The sequence below is a fragment of the Gobius niger genome, assembly GCF_951799975.1.
Source record: "Gobius niger genome assembly, chromosome: 11".
Lineage (NCBI taxonomy): Eukaryota > Metazoa > Chordata > Actinopteri > Gobiiformes > Gobiidae > Gobius > Gobius niger.
The window spans coordinates 12,276,517-12,300,240 of record NC_136862.1 but is presented as its reverse complement, the minus strand read 5'-3'; the positions used below and the strand labels follow the sequence as shown (position 1 = coordinate 12,300,240).

At 42.3% G+C, this 23,724-nt stretch overlaps 1 protein-coding gene across 1 annotated transcript in view; it reads left to right on the top strand.

Annotated features, from left to right (window-relative positions):
* Window positions 1–1,039: 1,039 nt before the first annotated feature.
* med13a (mediator complex subunit 13a) overlaps window positions 1,040–23,724 on the top strand; it is a 61,450-nt gene continuing 38,765 nt past the window's right edge. Inside the window, exons 1-2 of the mRNA XM_079565825.1 lie at window positions 1,040–1,674; window positions 14,285–14,519. Coding sequence (XP_079421951.1) covers window positions 1,609–1,674; window positions 14,285–14,519 — 301 coding nt within the window. The 5' untranslated portion in view covers window positions 1,040–1,608. The remainder of the gene's footprint in view (window positions 1,675–14,284; window positions 14,520–23,724) is intronic.

Here is a 23,724-nt window from a genome sequence, read left to right as displayed (position 1 = left end):
TGGTAATTGCCAAATTCCTTGTAGATATCCGATACGAGGAATGAATTGTTGAAATGTAGCTTTCTGAATGCTGAAGGAAGTGTCTGAAGTCAGGCTTCACTAGATAAATTTCATTCATTCAACATATGTGTGCACCAGTGAAGTTAAGTGACAAACCAGTGTATCCATTACTTTTCATTTGCATCTTAATGATCTAATTTCCCCTTTGAATTTTTTTTTTTTTTTTTTTTTTTTGAGGAAGTCGGCCTCTATAGTATTAGCCTAGTTTTTTTTTTTTTTTTAAATCAAACTGTACAAAAACCCCTTTGAGGAAAATGTTGGATTGTAGCTGAAGATGTTTTATCAGTATTTTATGCCCACTTTTAAATCAGCATGCATGCTTTTCATAGTCAATGCAATAGTATGTTTATTTAAACGATAAATAAAGTCTGGTTCACATTATTTTCATTTTCTCCTTGTTGCAAAGTCAGATGCAGTGATTTGAATGCCACAACTTTTAATCAGCTCCTTCTGCATCCCGTTGATCCGATAACACATAAAAGACCAACATTGCATTTGCTGTGAAATGTTAATTCCAATCGGTAACATCACAAGCGCTAGGTGGTGCACTGTGTAAGTGAGCAAGTTTATAGGGCTAGGGATCATTAGTAACAAAATCTGTTGCTCAGTAGCGCCACTTGCGCTGGCCTAGCGGCAATACCTATCAGTCTTGTGTTATTACAGCCCTCATGACCACGACAACGTCAAAGCAGCCACGTTCAAGGTTCGTTTCCTGTAACCCCTGTCTAAATAAAACACAGTATTCATTCCAAGCCTATATTTTCGAGCCGGATATCGCAGCAAAAGCCGGCACGCGCGTTTATGAATCAGGAAAAGATGAAGTCGGTGTGGGTTTGTGGGTCATTTTACGCGCATTTTACGCACAGCTCTGGTTTAAAGAGGGATGTGCGGCGCGTGCTTTTATTGCTCCGGAAGTGTGTCCCGCTCCCTGGCGTGTTTGTGTCGGGACAGCGCAGCCTTGACAGCGCTTTGACCACGAATGAACCAATAGGCTGTGGAAGGCAGAGTTGTCCCTGTGGCCGCCATTAAAGAAAGGAATCCGTGAATTCAAATGGAAACCAACAGGAACCGAAGCTGAAATAATGCTCTAAACGATCGCCCTAGCGCAGCCCAATGGCTCACATCGAGAGGTTTTTAAAGGATTTATTTCGTTTTTAGAATGAATTTTGCGATGGACGACTGAGACAGGTCGTTTTATTTTTTTTTTAAAGCAGAGACCGTTTTAGGGCTAAGGGGGAGGGGGAGAGTTGCTTCTTTTGCTCCCCCTTTCTTTTTGTTTTCTGAATATTTTTATGCTTCTTGAATGAGTTTTTTCGCGTGCTTTCGGCATGTCTATGTAAGAACAACCGGTCTCTGTAATGCGCTTTTAGCTGCGGCGGGGAATTGCCATCGGAAGGTTGTTGAATTAACTATCCTCCAGCCAAATGTTACAACAAAATATCTCTCGCTGATTAAGCCTGCACATCTTTGAAAACACAAATCCGACAATTGTTCTTTATTTCCCGATGAAGTGAAATGATGGAGTTTTGGATTTTGCACTGAAGAAGGATGAGTTCTTGTTTTGTACCAAACGGGGCCAGCTTGGAGGATTGCCATTCCAATCTATTCTGTCTGGTAAGAGATTTAAAACTAAAGGAAAGCAGCCATTTTTAACTAGCTGCACAGGGCTAAGCTAATGTTAGCTATAGAGGCGTCAGTGAATAGTGCAGGGCTCACGGGCCTGTCGAGTGCACATCATTTATCCCACTTTGCTAATGCTACGTTTGATCATTGCTTTAACACTTTGTCAGTAAGTTGTAATACGCCGTCTATTACAGCCTGTCCTGTTACGTGTCTCGCACTTCACATTCACGCCGCTCGTTCAGCGCTGCTCCGCTCAGCAGGACAAACATAACAAATCACTTTTCTACTAAAAGACACGTTTGGCATTTCAGCACTTTCCCTTTTGCGATAAAAGTCGTTTTTGTTAACTTGCCATCTTTGCTCTTGGTATCGCTCTGGTCCATCCTAAGCGCTGACTGTCATAAAACATAAACTATTCTATGTGAAGTTTTCCACTTTTTCAGGGCTAGTGCGAGTCATTGTCACAACACAGTATTTACAGGTATTTTTCCGAGACAGTGACATCATTTTCTAATGCTAGACTTTTCTAGTCGATGCGATCAGTGCGCTTGTTTTCTCTCCGGGTTAGACAGCTGTAGCTCACTTTGAGGGGTTGTTATTATTGGTATTTGTTTGCAAACCCAGATTGTTTATGTAAACTAATTACCACCATGTTTGACAGTGGTTAAATCTCCTTGGACTTCATTTTGTTGTATTCAGACCAACTAGGGCACAGCCCCCGGGTGATTATATAATCTCTGGCATTTATTGCTGGTTTTTCAAACATCTAGGTGGCTCCACGCCTTATCTGCACTTTCTACTAATACTGGTTTGTGTCATGTAGTCTGGAGGAGGTGTGGTTTGCTCCTTTTTTGGGCTGTCAATAATTTTTCAACCTGTCAGTGGAGTGTTGTCAGTGCTCCACATGACCCACAGTAGTTATGCAACTGTTTACATACAGTTATGACTGTTTACCTCACTGTTTTCATCCTGCGTTTCCTGCAGAGTTTAAGCTTCGACAATGTGAAAATGTTGGAAGGGCATAGGATTTCTTCTCCCTGGATAATCTGGACAGGAGCGTGGTCTGAATGTGTTTGTTGTTGCAGTTAATTGGCTTGTCAGCGAGCTTAACTACAGTTTCACTTGTAGGTGAGCTTGGAGGGTAATGCTGCTCTCAGGTGCCTCACTTAATATCCTGTTTGCACAACTGGTAGCAATAGACATTATTACCGCAAATGATGAGCACTTGGATAAAAGTACATTTTTGTTTTATAGTAATTGATTCCGGCCCACATTGCTGCGCAACATGGAAAAATGTACTAAGCACATCGACCAGAGAATTGATTTGTTAATATGAGCGTGTTAATATGTTGTTAAAGGTTAAGGATGTTTAAAGATTAGGAGAAGAATCACATCAGCCGTAATTTTACAGGAAATCCAATATAATAACAGTAGAGTGAAATACTACACGGCTTTTACCACAAATTGACCCTGGGTTTCAAGCTGTCCACCCCCTGAACGTAACATTTCATTGCAGGGAATTCACACTCTCCTGGTACCGCTCCATTGGGTCGATGGTGCGCGCAGAACTCGTAATTATAATGTTTACGACGGCGCTTGAAGGTAGCGTTGGCTCACGGTGGGCAAGTGAACTGGAAGCTGGTAGTTGTGGTGCTATGGCTGTCTGCCTGACATTTCCCTGCACGCTGAGACTAAGCATAACACCAGCGCTGCTATGACTCATGGACTGAACAGACTCCACTTTGTGGCTTTATGGAGAAAGAATGTGAACACTTTGTGGTCATTTCTCCCCCTTTTCTGTTTCTCACTGGACAGTCTCCCTGGAGTTGGCCACTGCTGCTCGGAGCTTGTTTTTCCTCCTTTTGATTTAAGGCTTCGGGTATTTTAGAGTCGTTGGCTCAGTTCTGATATTTTGATGATGTGGTGTCTCAAATGATATTATGGCTGTCCATTAAAGTTTAAGTAAGTTTATAGGAGCTATAAAAAGGAATATCTTAATGCAATAAATAACATTGTGGTTTAAAAATCAGTTTTCTCTTCGATAACACAAGCAACTTTTTAATGTTCAGTTGAAGCTAGGCAACGCATCACTAAATAATGCATGTAATGTAACCTATAGCTATCAGAGGCTTGTACACTGTCAATTAGTTGCAGGACTGGCATTAATTGTAGTTGTTTGCAGACTTTTTAGAGTTTCCAAGTCACCAGCATATCATTGGTGAGACAAAGTGTGAAGAAAAGACTGAACTCAAGGACAACAGGTGCGCTCCACTCAGAGCATCCGCACCGTCTACGGTCTGAAGTTACAGAGTTACAGGCCTGACAATGATGCAAATGCTGAAAATAATGAATGAATGTAAGGGTTATTAAATCAGATGGAAAGTACAGTAATGCATGATCATTATCTGCACATTTCTCCACAGAACAAGGCTTGAGCACACTACTATAACAGGTTCTGGTTTGGTGTTTGTTGAGAGGTGTCGGGGGGTGTGATGTGAAGTAAGTTTGCTCCACAATGTCTCGATGAAAGGCTCTGTAAAGATCTGCATCTGGGGTTAGTCGACCCTGAAGAGCTTGAAGGGACCAGAACAAAGACATAGCGTGGTCGGTCAAACTAGCCGCGTAAATAGCACGAATGAAACCTCTCATTTGCATGACTTTTAACTGAAACAATGCAAATGGACACTTGCTACTTTCACATCGAGGGCGCAGCGAGGAGAGGGGAACGTGTGCAGCGCGTCTTCACCTGTTGCTCGTGTCACATTCTTCTGATGGTCCTGATAGAGGCAGCTGTGTTCCCCACTGAGCCGCCGCGTCCTCCGAGGGGCCAGGGGGAAGGTGAGCATCTGGCGAAAGCAAAGAGCGTAACCCCTCCGTACATGTCACCTCCCGAGTGCGTCCCGCTTGGACTCGGTGACTTAATGCGGACTGATGGCTTATATTTTTGGCTCCCGATCACTGTAAGAAATAACTTCCCTCCGCTCCGGCTGAACTGGGACGTCCATTCGGCTGTTGCTCACATACCTCTTCAATTATAAAGACACAGACGGGAAATTGTGCAGGATCATAAAAAGACTTTAAATCAGCGAGGCCCTCTCATGTCCACAGTCTGCATTTTATCCCAGGCATCCCTTATTTTATAGCAGCGCATTCATTTCGAATAGACAGACTGTACAAGCGCAGCAGCCGGGAACATTCATCTCTGATAAAGCCTCTCAGACTGTGCTGCTTTTGTTTTTTAAAATATGCAATTAGGGACGGACATAGCATTCCTTGAACATCTTCTTAAGTTTATTTATTCGCCAAATGGAACACTTTCAGAAGCAATGCTCTAATTACTTACTCCAAAACTAGCGCAAAGTCAACACCAGATTTTGTTCATTTTTTATTTTGACCTCATTTTTCAAATCAGACATTCATTCTTTGTTTGCTCCGAATCTGCTCATTCATTACCAACAACAAAGGCTTTTGATCAAAACTATTAAATGAATTTCAGATGAATTCTCCACTTGCTCAGCACGTTTTTCTGTGTCATGTCAATACTACACATAACGCCCTTGAATTAATTTATTTAAAACATCAGAATTTCAGGTCAATAGCAGCACTTTTAGAAGTATTACATATTCCAGTGGTTACTGTTTTGCAATACGCTTTTATTCTTTTTACCTAATCTCTCCCGAAAGCTGTTGGAGCCACGCTTTTGCCAGCCTTTTTGAATCGCACACTGCACATCTAAAGTGTTTTTCATTAGTTGCATCCTGGCTGAATGAGCAGTACAAAAACCTGGCTTCCTTCCTCTGTAAACAGTTCAGACTCAGACTCCGGAGTGTGATTCGGCCAAAACACGCCGTCGAGAAGCGTAAGTGTAAGAAAAGTTCCTCTTTTCTTTCTCTCTCTCTCTCTCTCTCTCTCTCTCTCTCTCTCTCTCTCTCGGATGTGACCCGACCCGAGGCGCGCGTTGACCCCGAAGTCCGCGCCACCTCACGGAAAAGTCCGACACATCCGCAGCCCTGAGCTCACACTCTGGCGGCAGCGAAGGAGAGGAGAGAGCTGGAGTTTGCTGGCCTTGTGATCCGCTAGGTTTAAGTGTTTCCCCTGAATGTCAGCGAGCAGGGATTGACCGACGCGGGAAAGCTGCGAGCCACGTTCTCCTTGTTTGTTGCACATGGTGGCGCAAAAGAAAGTGTTGTAGATTAGTTTTTGGATTCTGAGACCAACTAAAAGCTAAATATCAGCCTAATGTGAGATGTTAGTTGTGCTTGTTTGTTATTCTTTTAGGAAGATTTAGAAATACATGGGCCGATTCTGATGCTCTGTGTAATGAATACTTTATTGTCTTGCAAAATGAATAGAGAAGTAATAGAAAAGTTTGTGACATTCTTGCCTGCGTGCATAAAGATTTGTTTCATTGACAACATTGCAAAGCACAACAGAGCACTTCATCAATATTCTTTGTCTATTCTTCTTTGTGATTTAAAGCGGTTGGCAACAAGCTTAAAAGGTGCACGACCGCCCTCATACTCAGACTGTTTGGGCAAAATCTATATCCTTCGAAAATAGCAAGCCTCAGTCAGTGTGATGTAATCTTAGCATTTGTTGTTGTTGTTGTGTAACAGGAACAAAAATGATGTAGAGACTGAGTGGTGGGATCGTGTTGCTTTAAAGTGCAAATGCTTTTCATTATGACATTCTTCTTCCTATTATTACTTACTTGCTGGATTTGAAAATGCCGGCGGTAACTTATACTGTATCAGTTTTACACCAGGAACCCCGTGGCTATTTCAGTTTGACAAAAAGTTTGAATTGTTTTGCACTAAAGCCTTGATTCCCAAACCAAGTACCAAAAGAGCTAGATCAAATGAAGGCTTAACTTTGTAGTGAAAAGGGTTTATAATAGTCTCAAATCCATCAACTCCAACAACCCAGTCCAGCTGAGGCTCTGCTAAAGTGGTACACTTTTAACCTCTTAACCCCCTTTTGAACCGAACACACTTTCCCCAGTTTGGCTTTACCCAAATCTAAAAGCGTCAAAATAGCGAACGAAAACGAGGATGAAAACGCAATAAAAATGTGACACAAAAGCGACAAAAGCACAACAAAAAAGTGCCAATAGCTTGAAGAAAACCCAACAAAAAGCTATGAAAAAGGCCACAAGAGAGTGACAAAAAACCCAACAAAGCAGCAAGAAATGAGCGACAAAAACGTGCCAGCAAAGCAATAATAACACAACAAAAAAGTAACAAAAGAGCGACGAAAAAGCGGCATAAAAAGAGACGAAAACATGACAAAAACTGATTAAAATGCGTCAATAACGCTCAATATCAACTCAACAAAAAAGTTTCTCTCTAATGAAGCATTACACTATTGCTCTCCAGTTAAGAAGAAGTACTTTATTTATATAGCGCCTTTCACAGACATAGTCACAAAGCGCTACGTTTGTAGCTTCAGTTTCGCTCTGGCCACCACCATACATTCACTCACACTGGCCTATTGTACATGTTTTTAGTGGTAGGGGAAACCTATGCAGACACATGCAAACTCCACACAGAAAGGCCCCGTCCAGGTGGGAATCGAACCCTGGACCTTCTAGCTGTGAAGCGAGAGCACTAACCGCTGCGCTACCGTGCCGTCAAGAAGCTTTTAGATTAGGTTAAAGCCAAACTGTTAAGAAGTTAACTGAGTGTAAACCAGTCCAGTCCACAAAACCGTCTAACTTAGTACATGCATGTTTAAAGTACAGATAAATTAAAATGGATGAAGTTGAAAGTTGCGGAAGACCCTGAAGTACCACCGGAGGGACACACACCACAGCTTAGGAAACACTAATATAAACTGGTGAGATAGGAAGGAAGTGGCAAAAAATGTAAAGCATTGTGTCACAGCGACAGTTATTCGCAATAAGGAAGTGAAATAGTAATAATAATTTGTAAAAAAAAGGTGCAAGGTGTTTTTTTGTGTTAAGAAGACCTTGTTCACCTGAGCTTCTCAAATACAGTATCGGATCTTTCTCATATATTTCCCTTAATAAGCTTTCACGAAGACTGTAATAATGGAGTTGTCATTTATTGCTCTGCCGAGGAACCTCTTGTTCACACTTCCACGTGCTGCTCCCAGCCTTTACTCATCCACATTCTCCGCACTGTAGGGATTTTCTGTCATTGAATCTAAAGGCGTTTGGCAATAATCTATTCAGCTGGCAGACAGAAAGTGCGGCATAGATGCAAACAGCCCTGATAGAGATGAGGAATACTCCAGGAAGAGAAATGAAAAAAGAAAAAAAAAAATCTGATGAATACAGCTGTAATGTAAGACGAAGAGTGTAGCCTTCTGCTCCCATAGTATTTCATTCATACATTTACCAGCACAGCAGCATTAATCAGTGCGGCGGAGTGCTGAGGCAGTAGGTAAATCTGGGTTTCATGTGCCCACGCGAAATGATGATCCGGACAATTGCTAATAGAATTGTGGGTTTTGCCAAAGTTCACGGTGACCTCCGGTGTGTGAGGAGAAAAAAAAAGAGGCGTTCAGTGTCGCAATTTCAGACGAGCGGCTCCACCACTTTGTGATGCAAAAAGTTGTGGCAAAAAAAGTATTTCGCCTTATTTCATTTTTCAGATCGGCTTCGTTTCTGTCATTTCTTCTACCACAGAGAATGAAAAAATAGCTTTACTCTCACACCTTTATGTGGAGGAATATCAAAAGGTTTTCCACATCAGAGAGACAAACGCTGAAGCCAGTTTTTGTTTCATGCGGATAATACAAACACTCCTAATGTCACGATATTGTGTGTGAATGCAGCCCCCCCTTACTGACAGAATCCTACGTTTTTTTTTTGTCAAAAGTTCACTGTGACCCCGGCTCAGTGTGCGCGCGCGAGAGAGAAGCCTGTAATTCATTCATGGCTTTGACCCGGTTTGTACCTTTTGAGCTGACAGTCAAAGTGAGTGAGCCGCTACTTGAGCTATTATTGTTGAAAACTCCCTCTAACGTGACTCATTGCATTCTTTCTCGACAGCTGTTTCGCTCCCGACACTGTATCCGCTCCTCCTGTGCCGCGGCGCCGCTCGCGACCCGGCCCCGCCGCCCGCTCGCAGCTATAGAGTGGTAGATGTGCGTGTAGGTCAGCTGACACGGAGCAGTTGTGAGACGCGTCGGGGAAAAGGTCATTATTGTGAAGTGATAATAATGTGGTGAAAAGTTGACGGAAAGGAGAGCGAGAGTGTGTGCTTTACAATGACATGTTGGGTGAATGTTTCAGCAATGTATTCAAAATGTGCTAACTACAGTTTGTTTTAGGGCTCCAACTAACGATTATATTTGTAATTAATCAATTAATCGCTATGAAAGCTGTGGCCCACATGAAGCTAAAGCGACGTCACCTGAGGACATGTCGAGGAGTGAACGTTGAATGGTTTTAAGAGGCGCTTAGTGCTTTAAAAAGTCATTGCAACTGAACCTGGTCTGCTCAAAGCTGCACATGAACACAAGCACACGTTTCAGTGAACAGGGCGTTCCTCATTTGAAAGCTAAGAACCTTGAGAGTTGTGCCACTGAACGACAGGAGGCTGCGGTGGCACTGATTGGGACTTGTTCTGGGACAGGAGCTGGGATTGAAGAAGTGAGAGAGAGTTATGTTATCTATATTTCCAAACTGGTTTAAACTTAAGGAGCTGGTAACAATAAGAGTGGAGCTAATTCTGCTTTCTGATTGGATAATCGTCCTGAGACACACGACAGGTTGTATTTATGAAATTTACATACATGCCCTTACTTTTCCCATTATAAATACAAAATGTTTGCTCTTTTTCAGTCTGTGTAAACCAGAAAACGATTAATCTATTACTAGAAGAGTTGTAAACTATATCAATGATCAGGTGTTGATTAATCTAATAACCCCAATCTGATCCAAGCACATTTTCCCCAGTTTGGCTTTACCCAAATCTAAAATCTTCTTGACAAAATCGTCAAAATATAAACGAAAACGTGGATGAAAATGCAACAAAAAAGCGTCAAAAAACGAGCCACAAAAAAGCGACAAAGAAGCAATGAAAGAGCAGCAAAAAGTGCGAGAAAAACAACAATAATACAAGAAAACACTGACAAAATGTGGCAAAACCAGGACTAAAAAAAGCAACGGAAAAACAAAAAGATGAAAAAGGCAACACAAACATGGCAAAAGCGCTTAAAAAATGTGACAAAAAGTTAGGAAAGGTTTTTTAGGCCTTAGCTTTCAAATGAGGTTCTACACTGTTGCTCTCCAGTCGGGAAGCTTCTTCATATTTCACTCTTCTCCCAAATGTTATTGCTCTGGATGTCTTTGAAATGCGCACAGAAAACTGGATTTCTGTTTCAGAAAATAAGTAAATAAGCAAATTAAAATTAAAATTAAAAAGAAGATATTATTCTTCTCATTGTGCAGCTTGAGTAAATAAAGATATGAATGTACAGCGTAGCATCGTCCCATGACAGTAACAGGTGGGAAGAAGCATTTGAGGATAAGACTCTCAAACCTTTCACACAACCAGAAAGTAAAACATCTCCCACTAAAACTGAATCAGGTCCAAAATGCAAGGTTAAAAGGCTAAAATATAAAACGCTTTTCTTTCTTTTTTCTCAGTGTTAATGGCCATTTCTATTTTGCTGCAATACAAACTCCTTCTTTATCCCCAAGTAAGTTTCAGTGGTATTACAATTTATTCCCATTTGCACTGGTAAAAAAGCACATTGGAATTCTTGTTGGTTTCTCTGGAGTAAATCCAAGACATAAAAAAGAGTTTCATAAATAGTAAAAACACGTATCTGAAAAGGCAGTGCTGCAGAAATAAGGGTCCATTTTCCATCCATATTACCTGTAGATTGCAGTAATTAAAGGTTCCGGGTTCCATGTGGAGTTTGCATGTTTTTCCCATGTCATGGTGAGTTCCCTCGAGTCGATCATCAAACCTAAACATACACAGTAGGCTAAACCTTCTTGCTAGGACGCTATGTACTTGTGACCCTTTGCTCAAGATCTGGGGATGGGTCGGCCCCTGCTCTGGACCGGTTTCCCTGAGGCACTGGAGGGTTCAAGTGCAGAGGAAAACAAACTCTAAAACAGCTTCATTATGACCAGAGGAGACTCGTACTTCAGTTCAGTTTGAGGAGCACTGCGTTTGACAGCTCTGAATGATGAAGAACACAAATGTTTTTTACCCAAATTGTCCGTTCCTACCCCTTTTCCCCATCAGGCCGTTGTGCGCTGTCACCGTCCTGATGCCGGCCTGTCTACACACAGCGTATAATCACATCTACAAGTGTGAAACCAATATCCACGACGGGTGTAATAAAATCTGCCGGGCACTTAGGAGCTAAACTTCTCACACTCGGACGGACCGGCTCAGAATATCACAGGGGCGGCCGCGGAGGGAAAGCTAATAGCCCGCCTGCGTTTGTCTGGCGTCCCCAACAACCCGCGCTACCTTCAGCCTGCAGATGTTTCCTCAGAGGCAGGTGTTGAAGTCGTCGTTGCACTTATAGGGCACGAAAGATCTGTGGTTAAAACACTTGAGTGGTTTGCCCTTACAACGTGTCATTTTGATACTGTATCTATAAATAATACATTAGTTGTGCATTGAGATTAAGTAGGTGTTAACAGAAGCATACACTGCTGGGTTGCTTTCGTCTTTTTGTTTTAGACACATGTTCATTTGGAGCGTTTATTTTGTGTTTGACCACAGTCTAAACCAAAAGCAATGAACCATAAAATAAAATCAAGAAAATAATAGTTGAATTTGTCCTGTCACAAAAACAGAATTTGAATATTCAATACGTTGAGCCACGAAACAATTGCATAAATACCCTTCTTATAGAGTTTGGCAGTGTGATGTCATATCGCTTAGCATTATGGGATTAGCAGCAATTGTAAACTAATGAAGATTTTAAAAATTAAAATACTGGAGTTATTGTTCACATTAAAACACTTGAACACCAGTGAGTTAGATGTATTTACCAGCAGTAACTCAGCAGCTCACATATTTTTTCCCTCCACTTTTGATACTTTTTTTAGCTAATGTTAGTCTATGGAAATGTATGCTAACAGTTGCAAAGATGGCGGATCTCCATGGTACCTGTGGAATTTCCTGAACTCTATAGAAAGTAGCTACAAAAAGGTTTGCTTTTAAGTACTAGTACTTACTAGTACACCATTAGTACTTAATCTTAAAATATTGTAAACTTGATATTAGGTCGATATTTTGGGGATTTTACAATATCGGCTGTCGGGCGATCTAGAGCCGGAAAAAGCCGATATATCAGGTATCGAAAGTAGTACAAACTTCCCGTTTTGCAATGGAAAGAGCGACAGGGCTTTGAAACAAGTCCTCCCACAACTCCCTAGGCCTCAGGTGAACAGAGAAACTTCGCAATGAAAATTGGTTACCTACAGGTTAAACCTCAGTGAATATGGACATGCTGCATGGCATTTTAAAGTGCATTACCCGGAGAATTCAATCGCTGAGTTGTTTTAACCCCCGCTATTGTATTATTCAGCGCAATGCAAAATGCTGCGGCCAGCAACAGTATGCTAATGCTAGCAGCAGGATGCTAATGCTAACGGAAACTAATCAAAGCTGCGACAGAAACTATGATAGAATCACATAAAGGAATAAGATAAAATCGGCCACTGCTGGAGCGGCCAAGTATTTATGTTTTTACATTATTATAGACCAGCCATTTGGAAAATTCATTCATATCGGCTTCAGCCTTAGAAAAAAACTATATTGGTCGATCTCTACTGTAAACATGAAATATAATGATGTTATGCTAGTAAAAGTACAGACGATGAGCCCAAAAATGTAGCGTTTATCTGCTCTTTATTCAATGTTAAGTTGATATAGTAATTATCGTGACAGCCCCAGTCCAAAGTGCAGATGTTTTGACCCGGCTTGTGGTGACTTTGTCTATAATTTTTGGGCCTGTCCACATGAAAAAACGGATATCATTTTTAATATCTTCTCTGCCAGCAGTCCCATCAATCACATTTGTTTTCAGTTGAAACTAGCACTTTGTGATGTGAACCTAATCCCGGAGGGGAGAAAAAAAAAATTAAACATGTGGATTTTCTGTTTGGGGATTTCTATGAAAACCTGTCCTTGATCTAATTTCTGATTGTATAAAGTTGTGAACACAGTTTATTACATCAGGAAACCAAAGCCAGCTGTTGTTTTTATGTTGTTTAGCTTGTTATGGTCTGACCTAAGTGACTTTTGTGATCTGTTTGCTGCCCAGGACCCAGAGTGTGTGGCTCCATCCTCAGAAAAAAAAAAAAGCCTCCGTTTCGCCGCAGCCACGAGTCGACTTAAGGCTCGCTCAGGCCTCAGCGGCTTTGCTCTTTAAGTGAACATATCCTCTAAATTGTAATAGGCTAATTGGTTGACTATAGAGGGGAGATCTTCTGCTTACTCAGCCTGAACCGTAATAAAAGGATGTCTTAGCGCACATTACTTGAAACGTCTGGAAGGGTGGACAGAATAGTGAGAATGTCAGGGTAATGGAGATGCGTGCCCTCAGGTCTGGTTAGTGTTTTTTTTTCCCTGAATGTTTTTGTCAACATTTCTATCCTGTCAGCAGCAGCAGCAGCAGCAGCAGCAGCAGCAGCAGTGCTATGGTAGTCGCTACTGGCAGAGCCTAATGTTCCTGGTTTAACACTTTAATAACCCCACCACTGATTTACTGCTCAAACCCCTTCCTTTGTATTTTGTTCTCGCCATAAAGGGCAGAGGGTGTTTATAGAAAGCACCCCCCTGCGCCATTTTTTGGAGGATTCAGATGTTTTTGTCGCTTGTTGAGTTTATAAAACATTATTCATTGTGAGGTTGTAAACACCTGAAGCACTTATATGTCGAGCTAAACACAAATGTGTCGTTTAAAACAGGGCAATTTCACTTTTGAATAAGCAGGACATTATGGCGCTCCATTTTCCATCTCATCATTTTTCAATCTCAGGCCTCCCCCTGTTGTGTTCTTCTCTCTGCATAATTCTGGTGGTCAGGTGTCAGTAAGTAGTGGGGTGGCTGAAGTGCTCCATAAAAGAGGATTAATACCTTCTCTTTAAACTCTGCTCAGCACATGTTTGTTCAGGGGTGCTGAGTGGATCCTGAAGTAGCAGCTCCACTGCTCTCACTGGCTGCTTTTCACCAGCGAGTGACTATACACATGTGTTTTTTTTAATGTTGGGTCAACCTGCCAAACAATTGACTCCTCACATCCCTCCCAGAGCTGGCAGCCCTCGATCTGATCTCTAGAACAGGCCTCTGGTGTGTCGTTTTAGACCTTATTACGAACACTCCCTGTTGTGTGTTTGATACTGAGACGCTGAATGTATTGTTTGCGGATCATGTGGGTTTCATATCGAGTGGATTTCAGCCCTGCATCGTGTGAGAAAATATCATTGAGATTCATATGATTATCACAGAAAGATAAACAATATTCCGTAAATATATAATGAGGATATAGTGTGAGAAAATACTATGTGCAGGGGAATTTGACTCTCTAAAACTGTGTAAAAACATATTTAATTTTGCATGGTAAGAAAAATCTAACCCTTTCGTTTGTGTCCCTTTAGGCTGATCTGACCGGGATAAAATGGAAGAGGTTTGTGTGGCAGGGCTCTCCCTCTGCTCCCATCCTGTTCCCGGTGACGGAGGAGGACCCCATCCTGTGCAGCTTCAGTCGCTGCCTGAAGGCTGACGTGCTGAGCGTATGGAGGCGCTGCCAGAGGCAGGGCCGCAGGGAGCTGTGGCTCTTCTGGTGGGGAGATGATCCCAACTTCAGTGAGCTCATCCACCACGAGCTGGCAGGTGAGAGGGGGCGCCCAACTGGACACAGTTGTTTTAATTATCACTGTATTTTAATGACAGCAGGCGGATCAGTGTCCACTAGATGCTTTGTAGCGTTCAGTAATTTAGCTCAGTAGCACATGACTGCTCTCACACACAAAGCTGCTAATTTAACTTCTGTTACAGTCACCAGTCATGTCTGAGAATCAACCCGACTCCGACATAAGAAATAATCTATGAATATAAAACTCACCTCTCTTTTGAATGCGCCCTTTGAGGCATTCACTCAAGGTGATATAGCTCAACGAACGAAGGCTGTAAAAAATTATAGCAAATGAAGAGGGCTTTCAGCTTTTGTACCAAACGCACCTGAACGTAGATCACCCTGTCGAGATGTTATTGCTTTTACAATGACAAATGGTTCAGATTTTACTGGATGATTGTCAGGTTGATAGAGGAAGTCTCAAGTAAAAATCTTTGGGGCGGTGTTAAAATCTGTGTTATGCAAAGCCTGCCCCGGGGTTTCTGCGTGGTCAGGCTTCACCACCTGTAGAGCAATTATAATCGAAAACATTTACATTGTTTATTTATTATTCCTTATTCCAGAGGTGAATACATTGAGCTGAGCGCATTCTCAAGCTACACCGATACATCCCACCCCCAGTTCTCCATCTGCAGTAACAGTAACATTAGCAGTGAAGATGGATTAGGGCATCCTTATTCATGCCCCCTGTCTGCTAGATTGAACTTTGGAGCCCGAGCCGAGCCCAGCCGGTGTGTGACCTTCCTTCATTATGGGACATTGTGCCTGAAGTGGACTCAAAATGGGAGCTGAAGGCTACGATGGGCAGCTCATTCAGGCCTAACGGGTCCTGGTAATAACCTCAAGTGTCTGGCTCAGGCCCTCTAATGGAGTGTGCTACATTTCAAGTAGGAGGGGGGTGCTATAGAGAATCTATATTTGGACAGTCGCTGCTGTGTTCTTCCAGTGGCTTTGGGGAGATTAAATGTAATATGTTTTGTGTTTGAGTGGATGGGAATTAGATAATTGAATATTGACCACAACATCTGAGCCGTATTGTGCTCCGAGGTATTTTAGACCAAAATGATGAATCATGTTTTCACAGGACAGAGCGCAGGGCTGGTTTCTGAACTGGTGCGCTTGAATTTTTAATAACGCAGTGTGGCGCAGTGCTTCCCTCCCTCCCGGGAAACGCTCGACATGAACAGGCGCCGTCAGAGCATCCTGAGCACCTGCTGTGATTTTTGTTTTGCAGCTCTCCCCACCTTCCCAATGTGCTCTAGGTGTTTTTGCTCCCTCGCTAACCGCCCGCACTGTGAATGGCTCCCAGATGGGCGCTGTTGTAATCCTGGCTTCCTGTTTGGAGAGCTCCCCTCCTCTCCCGATGCACGACAGCGTTGCCTCTCCCTGTCTTCCCTTGTCCATCGCGAGCCCTTCCTTCTGCTGGAGCTGCCGTGTGATTCTGTGAAATGAAGCGCTGTGGACTTTGTAAAGCAGCCAGAGGGCTTTCTCTCTGCAATGGCCTGTCAGGCTGCTCATGCGGCTGTGTCCATAATAGCTGCAGCATTGATTGCAGTCAAATCTAAACCACAGCTTTGTAATTAGCAAATCACAGTCATTTAGATGTGACAGTATTCTTTAGCAAACAAGACAACATCCTGTCGCCACTCGCCGTGTTCCCTGCGGTGTTTTTTACGTATCTGCTTCCCCTGTAGACCACAAACACGTTCTGAAATGGACCTGATTTGTCCATTGCTGTGGTTCTCAAACCTTTCAGTCCAGGAACCACCTCAGAAAATGTTGGACCTGGGCGATGTTGAGAAATATTTATATCTCAATATTTTTCAGGACTTTCTCGATGACAATGATGAAGTGATAATTTTCCATTTTCCATACACAGAATTATCCAGTAATGTGCTGCAAACATCTTGATTTACATTGCTTGATCGCGCAAAAAGATAATTGTTCTGGACAGACTACAAGAGGGCAGAAAAAAATATATAATGTTGGTCTGGGGAATTAATTTAATTAATTAATGCTTTTAAAAACAGACGATTTGGAAAAAGGCTAAATCGGGCAATTTAGCGTTTTAGACGCTCTGTAGTGAAGTGACTCCAGTGGAGAAGCCAGAGACTTTCTGATGATCTGCTGTTTCACACAGGCTGCGTGTTGTGTTTTAAGAGGATGCGCTGGAGTTTTCTGTCTCTAAAAGTTTCCCTCTTTCCTCTGGTCTGCTCCTGTGCCTTTCTCTCACTCTGCTCTGAGCGGACCATTTAACTCCGCCCTTTTCCCATGAGTCTCCATGGAGACGGTTGTCAATCACAGCAGAGGCATGAAGACAATAAAACTAAAACACTTTTGAAAACTCCGTGGCTTATTAAGAGGTTTTACTTTTGAGAGCTGACAAGGACTATCTAAAAAAATAATAATTTAGGTTTTCTTAATGGGCCTGTTGTAGGCTTCATTCTGAAATATTAATTTATAGTATTAATTTATAATATATTATTATATTTTCTTCATATGAAAGATCAGGAGATTTTTTAAAGTTTATTTCAAATAAAATCGATTAAAATCGTAATCGTCCAAACTGAGTAAAAAAATAGAGATTTTATTATTTGGCACAGCTATTTTGATATTACCATATATTGCTCACCTAGAGAACAGCGCAGATCACTTGCACAAATGTTTTTACCTGATGAAAAATTGCTCTGGAGTCTGAAATTGAGAAATTTAGCAATGTTTATTTTTGGTTAGTTTTTAAAATATTCTTTGTGATGTAAATTTCCCCACAAACGTTTACATCAACCTGCCCAGAGACGACAGGTGGACATTAGCAGCACTTGTGCTATAACCAGGGCATAATGCATCCCTTCTGCTTCTCCTCTCAAATAAATAACTAAACTAAACTTTAAAGTTCCAAGCACCATCTTATGAAACATTTCACCTCTACGTACCAGCAGGCCAAGCTCAAGATCAAATCAAGACAAATAAGGATCATAACGTGTCTACAAAAGACCAAATGTGTTCTCACTGTGAATGGGAGAAATAGTAATAAGATTGATTGTTATTTAGGAAATTGTGCAGCCATTGTCCATAACAGCATAACAAAAGAGATGGGACGCACGTAATGATTTAAGCTGCGTTTATCTGACTCAAGACAAGAATAATAAATTAATATGGATAAAGATAAACAAGTGTAATGGACGTAAATGAAGGCAACAGTAACAACTAAAACCAGCCTCATTTTCGTGCATAAACCTGTTGAGCCACCGCACATTCCACTCTCCTCCTTTTTTAAACACCCTGCTCTGGCCCGTTCCTTCGCTTGTGTGTGTGTGTGTGGCTGGCTGTGGACATAACAAAATGATTGACAGTCCCCAAAGCTCCCCTGGGTTCTCCCACCGTTGAGGTGTGATTCAACAAATAGCAGCCGGAGCTGGAGGGGCAGAAGGTGGCAGGACGAGCCCGGCCCTTCCACGCAGCTGGGAGGGCTGTGGGGTGTCGCGCGCCACCGCTGCCTTTTAACCGTCATGCCCTTTCGCCGGCAGTCTGATGGATTGTATTGCCTTTGATCCCGGGCCGTCCTGGGAATACGAGGAGGGAAAACTTTTTCTTTTAATGTTTTTTTTTTTGAGACCCATTTAGCCCTCAGCACAGTGTTGGCGGTAAACACGAAAATCCGCTCTTTCCTTTTATTTTAGCAGCGGAAAATGCTCAGTCCCCCACCCTTTTTCTATTCCCATTCCATCCTCATTAGATTAGCAGCCTGTGAGAGTCTTTTAATTTTGAGTAATGCCATTTCTGTATACCAGTGTGTGCCGGTAATCCCTCCTCCTGGGAGATGAGCAGAGAGGAGAGAGATGAGGACCAGCACGGGGACTAAGGGGAAACTTGAGTGATCTTTTAGCACCTGACGCTTAATCGCCAATAAAGGAATGTGAGGGTAACAAAACTTAAAGACCCTTTCTTACAATGTTGAAAGAGCCGCCTTAGTTTTAGGAAAGGCACTTCTAATCTTCCCTCTTATTCCTGAAGTTGCTGAATTAAAGGTTATCCTCCCCCTACCACAGGAACCATATAATCGAGTATTGTTATGCAAATGCCCCCCTCTCTTCCCAAGAAAGCGGGTGGAGCCTTCTGACCAGGGGCATCCGAAGTAAAAGATAAATGGCTGCCTTTTTCTAACCTCAAAGACCCACTGATCTTTTTGTGCTGAGAAATTAGGAATGGGTGTCACTCTTTGCGCATAATTGCACAGTTTTTCTTTTACCACTCGAGACTCTTCTCATCCTCACTTGCTTTCCAGCGCACTCTCAAATCCCACAAGGTTTCCTTCATTGCAAGCTTGACACCTTTTTACTTATTGGAGTTTGGGAATCTCTTTCCTGGCAGGTCCGCCTTCACTTTGAGCCTAAAATGCATCTCTTTGCAGAACTGGATCAACCAGGATTACTTCATTACAAGATGCTTGACTTGGTTAAATCTGCAGTTGTATTTGATCAAGTGGCTGAGGTTCATTTCATCGCATTGGTGTGTAATGACAAAAGCTGTGAAATCGTTTGACTTCTCGATACAAGTTGAATTGAATTTAAAAAGATAGACTTGTTTGGCAGCGGTTTAGCAACAAGGGCTGCCCAATTTATCCCAAATGAATCGGAATTGCAATTTGCATGGTTTGCGATTGCAAAACAAAAGGAACAAAAATATCCAGTCGTCATTAGGTTTGCAAAAACCTGCTGACGCTGAAGTTTAGATCTCTTTAACCTCATAACCCCCGCCTTAATCAAGCACATTTCCCCCCGTTCAGCTTTACCCAAATCTGAAAGCTTCTTAACTGGAGAGTTTACAGCCTATAGGTCGTGTCATTTGAAAGCTAAGGCCTAAACTCTTTCCACGTTTTTGTCCTGTTTTTTGTCACGTTTTTGTAGGGCTGGAAGATTTTGAAAAAAAAAAAAATCACAATTATTTTCCCCATATTGATCGATCTCGATATTCGATTCCATTTTTTTGTATAAAAGAAAAAAACAATTGATGTGGTCTTTCCTGGACGAGCATGTAAACAGATGCTGCGGCCAAACTGAAAACTGTAGCTAACTCAGCAGCAAAAACAAACTCCACACTTCTAGCGTCACAGCACAGCCTCCCCATGTCACCCCTTCACCTGGACAAGCAACACAAACATCTGCAAAGGAAACGCAAACAATTGGAATGTTTCAAGAATGTCAGAAGCGACAAGGCGCACATGTTTATCCTCAAAAGGCCACGACGTCACAGAGTGAAGCGCTAACAACTTACAGTATTATATACATAAAGAAACGAGTAAACCGTGCATTTATTAGTCAAACTTACAATTCACTGTAAAATCACCAGGTCCTCTCCTCTGGCTGCCGCATGTGCCGTCCTGTGCTTCCTGTTTGTTTGGGCCGAGTGTTTCCCTGGGATTGACCTGACAGGTGCTGCAGCATTGCACCGTCCATATTTTTTTCCAGAATGCGTCAGGTCAGGCCAATTCTCCTCGAGTAAAACGCACCAGGCGTTTATTGTGATCGACCTTTATTAAAATCACGATTAGATTAAAATTCAATTAATTGCCCAGCTCTACATTTTTGTTATGATTTTGTCACGTTTTTATCCCGTTTTTGTCCCATCTTTGTCACGGTTTGTCACACTTCAGTTGCTTCATCACAGTCACATTACACAATAAAACGAAATGCGTCCAGAACGCTACAAGAAAGTAATGAGAACGTGACAAAAACGCAACAAAAATGGCTAAAACTTGACAACTAAAACAAGGAAGAAGCTTAGATGAGTTTTGTAGGTCTTCAAATGAGCCATTACCCTGACCTGTAGGCAGTACGCCCTCAGGTCAAGAAGCTTTAAGATTTGGGTAATACTGAACTGGATGGTGTGGGTTTAGAGGGTAAACGTGTTCTGAAACGCATGTGAGTCTTGTGCTAGTTTTGAGATCCACATTTTAGTCGTTAACGCTCCTGAGAAAGGTTTAAGATCTGCACAGTGGTTCGATTATTAGCTTATTTGGCCTGTTGCTCATCGCTGCAGCCGCCTGTGGCTCCTCACTCGGTGTCACTGGTTGCGATTCCCGAATAAGAGCGTCTCCGAGGAAGTCATTCTCACAGTGAAATATCAGCGCAGTTCAGTCTGACTCTGTAATCTCATTTTAAGAGTTTTGAATGTTGTGTTTGCGCTCTCGGCAAAGCGGCAGGAAAAGATGGCACCACAATTGACTGCGATACAGATTTAGTCGCGCAATAATGTAAGAGCCATTGTATGCACTGTGGCCCTCTGTGTGCCCCGGGCAAGGAGAAATGCCACACGCTCTTTAGAATTTCAAAATGTTACCCACTCGCTTTGCCTTTTGATTCCAAACCGACTTGAAAATATGGTTACACGTAAACCCACATTTTTTTTTTTTACGACTTATTGGCTCGCGAATTATTAGTAAGTGATACTCCTGTTCTACTCGGGCTTAACAAATACGCTGCTTTCTGCTTCAAACATGGTATTAAAATTCAGTGCGCGGTGTAGAAAATGATGAATAGATAAGGCCGGAGCAGCTCTTAGGAGGAGAAAGTGGAGGTGGCTGATGGCTTTTGTGCTTGGGGATCAATTTTCCCGGGCTAATCTCCTCGCTGTGTGAACCACCCTCCGCTTCCTCCAGCCTCACCGCGGCCCCTCTCCTCCGCCTCCTCTGATGGATGCAGCACAGGGACGGCCGTGTGAGCAGCAGCAGCAGCAGCGCCAGTGCACGGGTTCAGCCTCTCCCCTTTCCCTCTTCCATCCGCCTTTCTCTAGCTCAAGAAATTTTCATTAATTAGTAATGGAGACTTTACAGAGGCACACACGCGCTCTCTCTCTCTTCCCTTGCAGATAAGGAGCAAAAAAAGAAGGAAGCGGAGGAGAAAACCTTCTGGTCAGGCTCGGCGCAATCCCCCAGAGTCCGCGCGATCACAAGGCATTAATCTTGCTGTTTAATGACCGACTGCTGCTCTAATTGCTTATACACAGAGATGAGAAACAGGGGGGCGACCACCTCCAAATTTGCCCGAGCTTTTAGAAAATTCTTGTTCTTTTTATAAGCTCGGGAGCCTCACATCTTATTTCATTGAGGTTTATTTTTATTCTGACTTCCACTGCAAGTTTATTGACTTGTTAAGAGTTGCTCGCTTAGATAACTTACTTGTGTTTTGTCTACTGAAGCTGGTCAGCCGGCAGAAATATGAGAGAAAGGATAAAAGCAAGACATTTCATTAGTGTAATAGTACTGAAAGGGCCGTACCATCGAGTGAGTAGGGCCTGTTCCTTCATGTGAAGCCTAAATACCCGAGATACGCTGCTCTGCTGTCCAAAACATGGATGTATTTTCTCTGGAAGGGTGTTTGTTGTTAAAACAGTGACTGATTACTAGAGTGCCTATTGATGTTTACTGTACTACACATTGTCAATATTTACTGGGAGCACACTGAAGTTATACTCGCTGGCAGTCCTCGCTCTAGCTCTTTCTTTTCTCTTTAGATGAGAACATTCTTTGGAGAACGAACCAAACTTAGTGAGCTACACTGGGAACAGCTTTTTTGTGTTTTCTTTTTTGGAACATCAAGCGTTTTCAAATTATCTGTCATTATTGTGTCTCTATTGACGACGGTACAGCGCGTACTGGCTCCGAACAACCATCTGATTTAGGAGTTTCCACAGTTTTTCACGATGAACTAGGAAAGCATTGTGTAAGTGTAGTGACTGTTCAGCGTTGATGTGGTTTGTGGGCCCACATGTGACTGTAAGGATAGTTCAGGCGAGGGTGGCAGCATAGGATAACGGTTTTTACGGCGGCATTATCCATATCTTGACAAAGTATCTCTGTTGTGGGAAAGATCTCTGTTTATTTTTTTCATTTCTGTACAGCCCAAAGCAACAAAAAAAGTTCATGTTCTTAATGTCGGTCTATGTTAGTTTTAGTCTTTTAAAGTGATAGTCTGTAAGAATGCAAAGCGAGGAGAGAGTGAGAGTGAAATTTGACAGTAAACAATCAAGTTCATCCCGTCCCTTCTGGATTGAACTCCTAGTTTTCAAAATGACAAGAACAGGAACAAACTTTCAAAAGTAAATGAACAAGCTCCTCCCCCTTCTCTCCTGATTGGACCTGATAGGCCGCTTCTGAAATCAGGAAAGGGAGGTACTTTAGAAAAAATATTTGTATTTAATATTCCTTATATTACGTCCAATTTAAAGCCACACCACGTAGAATTTTACCCAAATAATAAAATTAAAATACAAGCCTTTATTTTATGACAAATATTTTCATCATTCATCATACCTCGTAAATGTACAAACAAACATGAGCCTTTGCTTTGAGCGGCTCAGCTCTCCTAAGACCTGACAGTAACTTTACCGGGAGTGGGTACGTATCCAGCTCGTCTCCATGGAGATGTTGGTTGAATTTGAGATTTAAACAGGTTAGGTTTTCATCCAAATCCATTCTTAGATTATTCACTGCAGTTATAGCATTTTCTGTGTCGAGCTGGTCATTAGGAGCATGTTTTGTCCTGATGGCAACAGTATAGTCCAAAATGTTACGCAGGGCGCCTTTAAGACCCAGGCGGTCAATTATAAGCAGCTGTAATAACCCTCTTGAAGTAAAATCAAATATAAGGCTTTCCTGAGAAATTAAACATGCCTCTCAGACCTGATGTAACTTTGCATTGCGCGGGACATCAGCAGCTCTTTTTATGGAGGTATTGCTGCTTTGATGTGAGAGCGAGCCAGACATGAGCTTTAAATACATTAGGTTTTTCTCCAAATGCCGCTTTGTTTTGGTGATTCACTGCCAAGCCGAACATTAACATGTTTGTTTATCAGGGTTTTACAACTATTTGCTTGCTCATGCGATGCAGAACAATAATATCACTAGAGCAATACTCAGCGTAGTCAAATCAAATATTCATTTTTATACCATACTGTGCGGCCCAAGTTCAGGCAGCGGCGGTCAGACGGGCTCACCTCTGAAGTGGATCTAAAAGCGAGCTGGACTTTGCCGCTCTTTCATATGTTATCTCTGATCTGGCTCTCAAGTATTAGAGCTAAATCCTGTGTTGTTTTTCATTTTTCTCCCTTCTCCTAATCTGTTGTCAGAGCGTGGCGGGATAACTTTTTCCTTGTTGACTCTTTGCCTCTTGTCTGCCCTCCGTG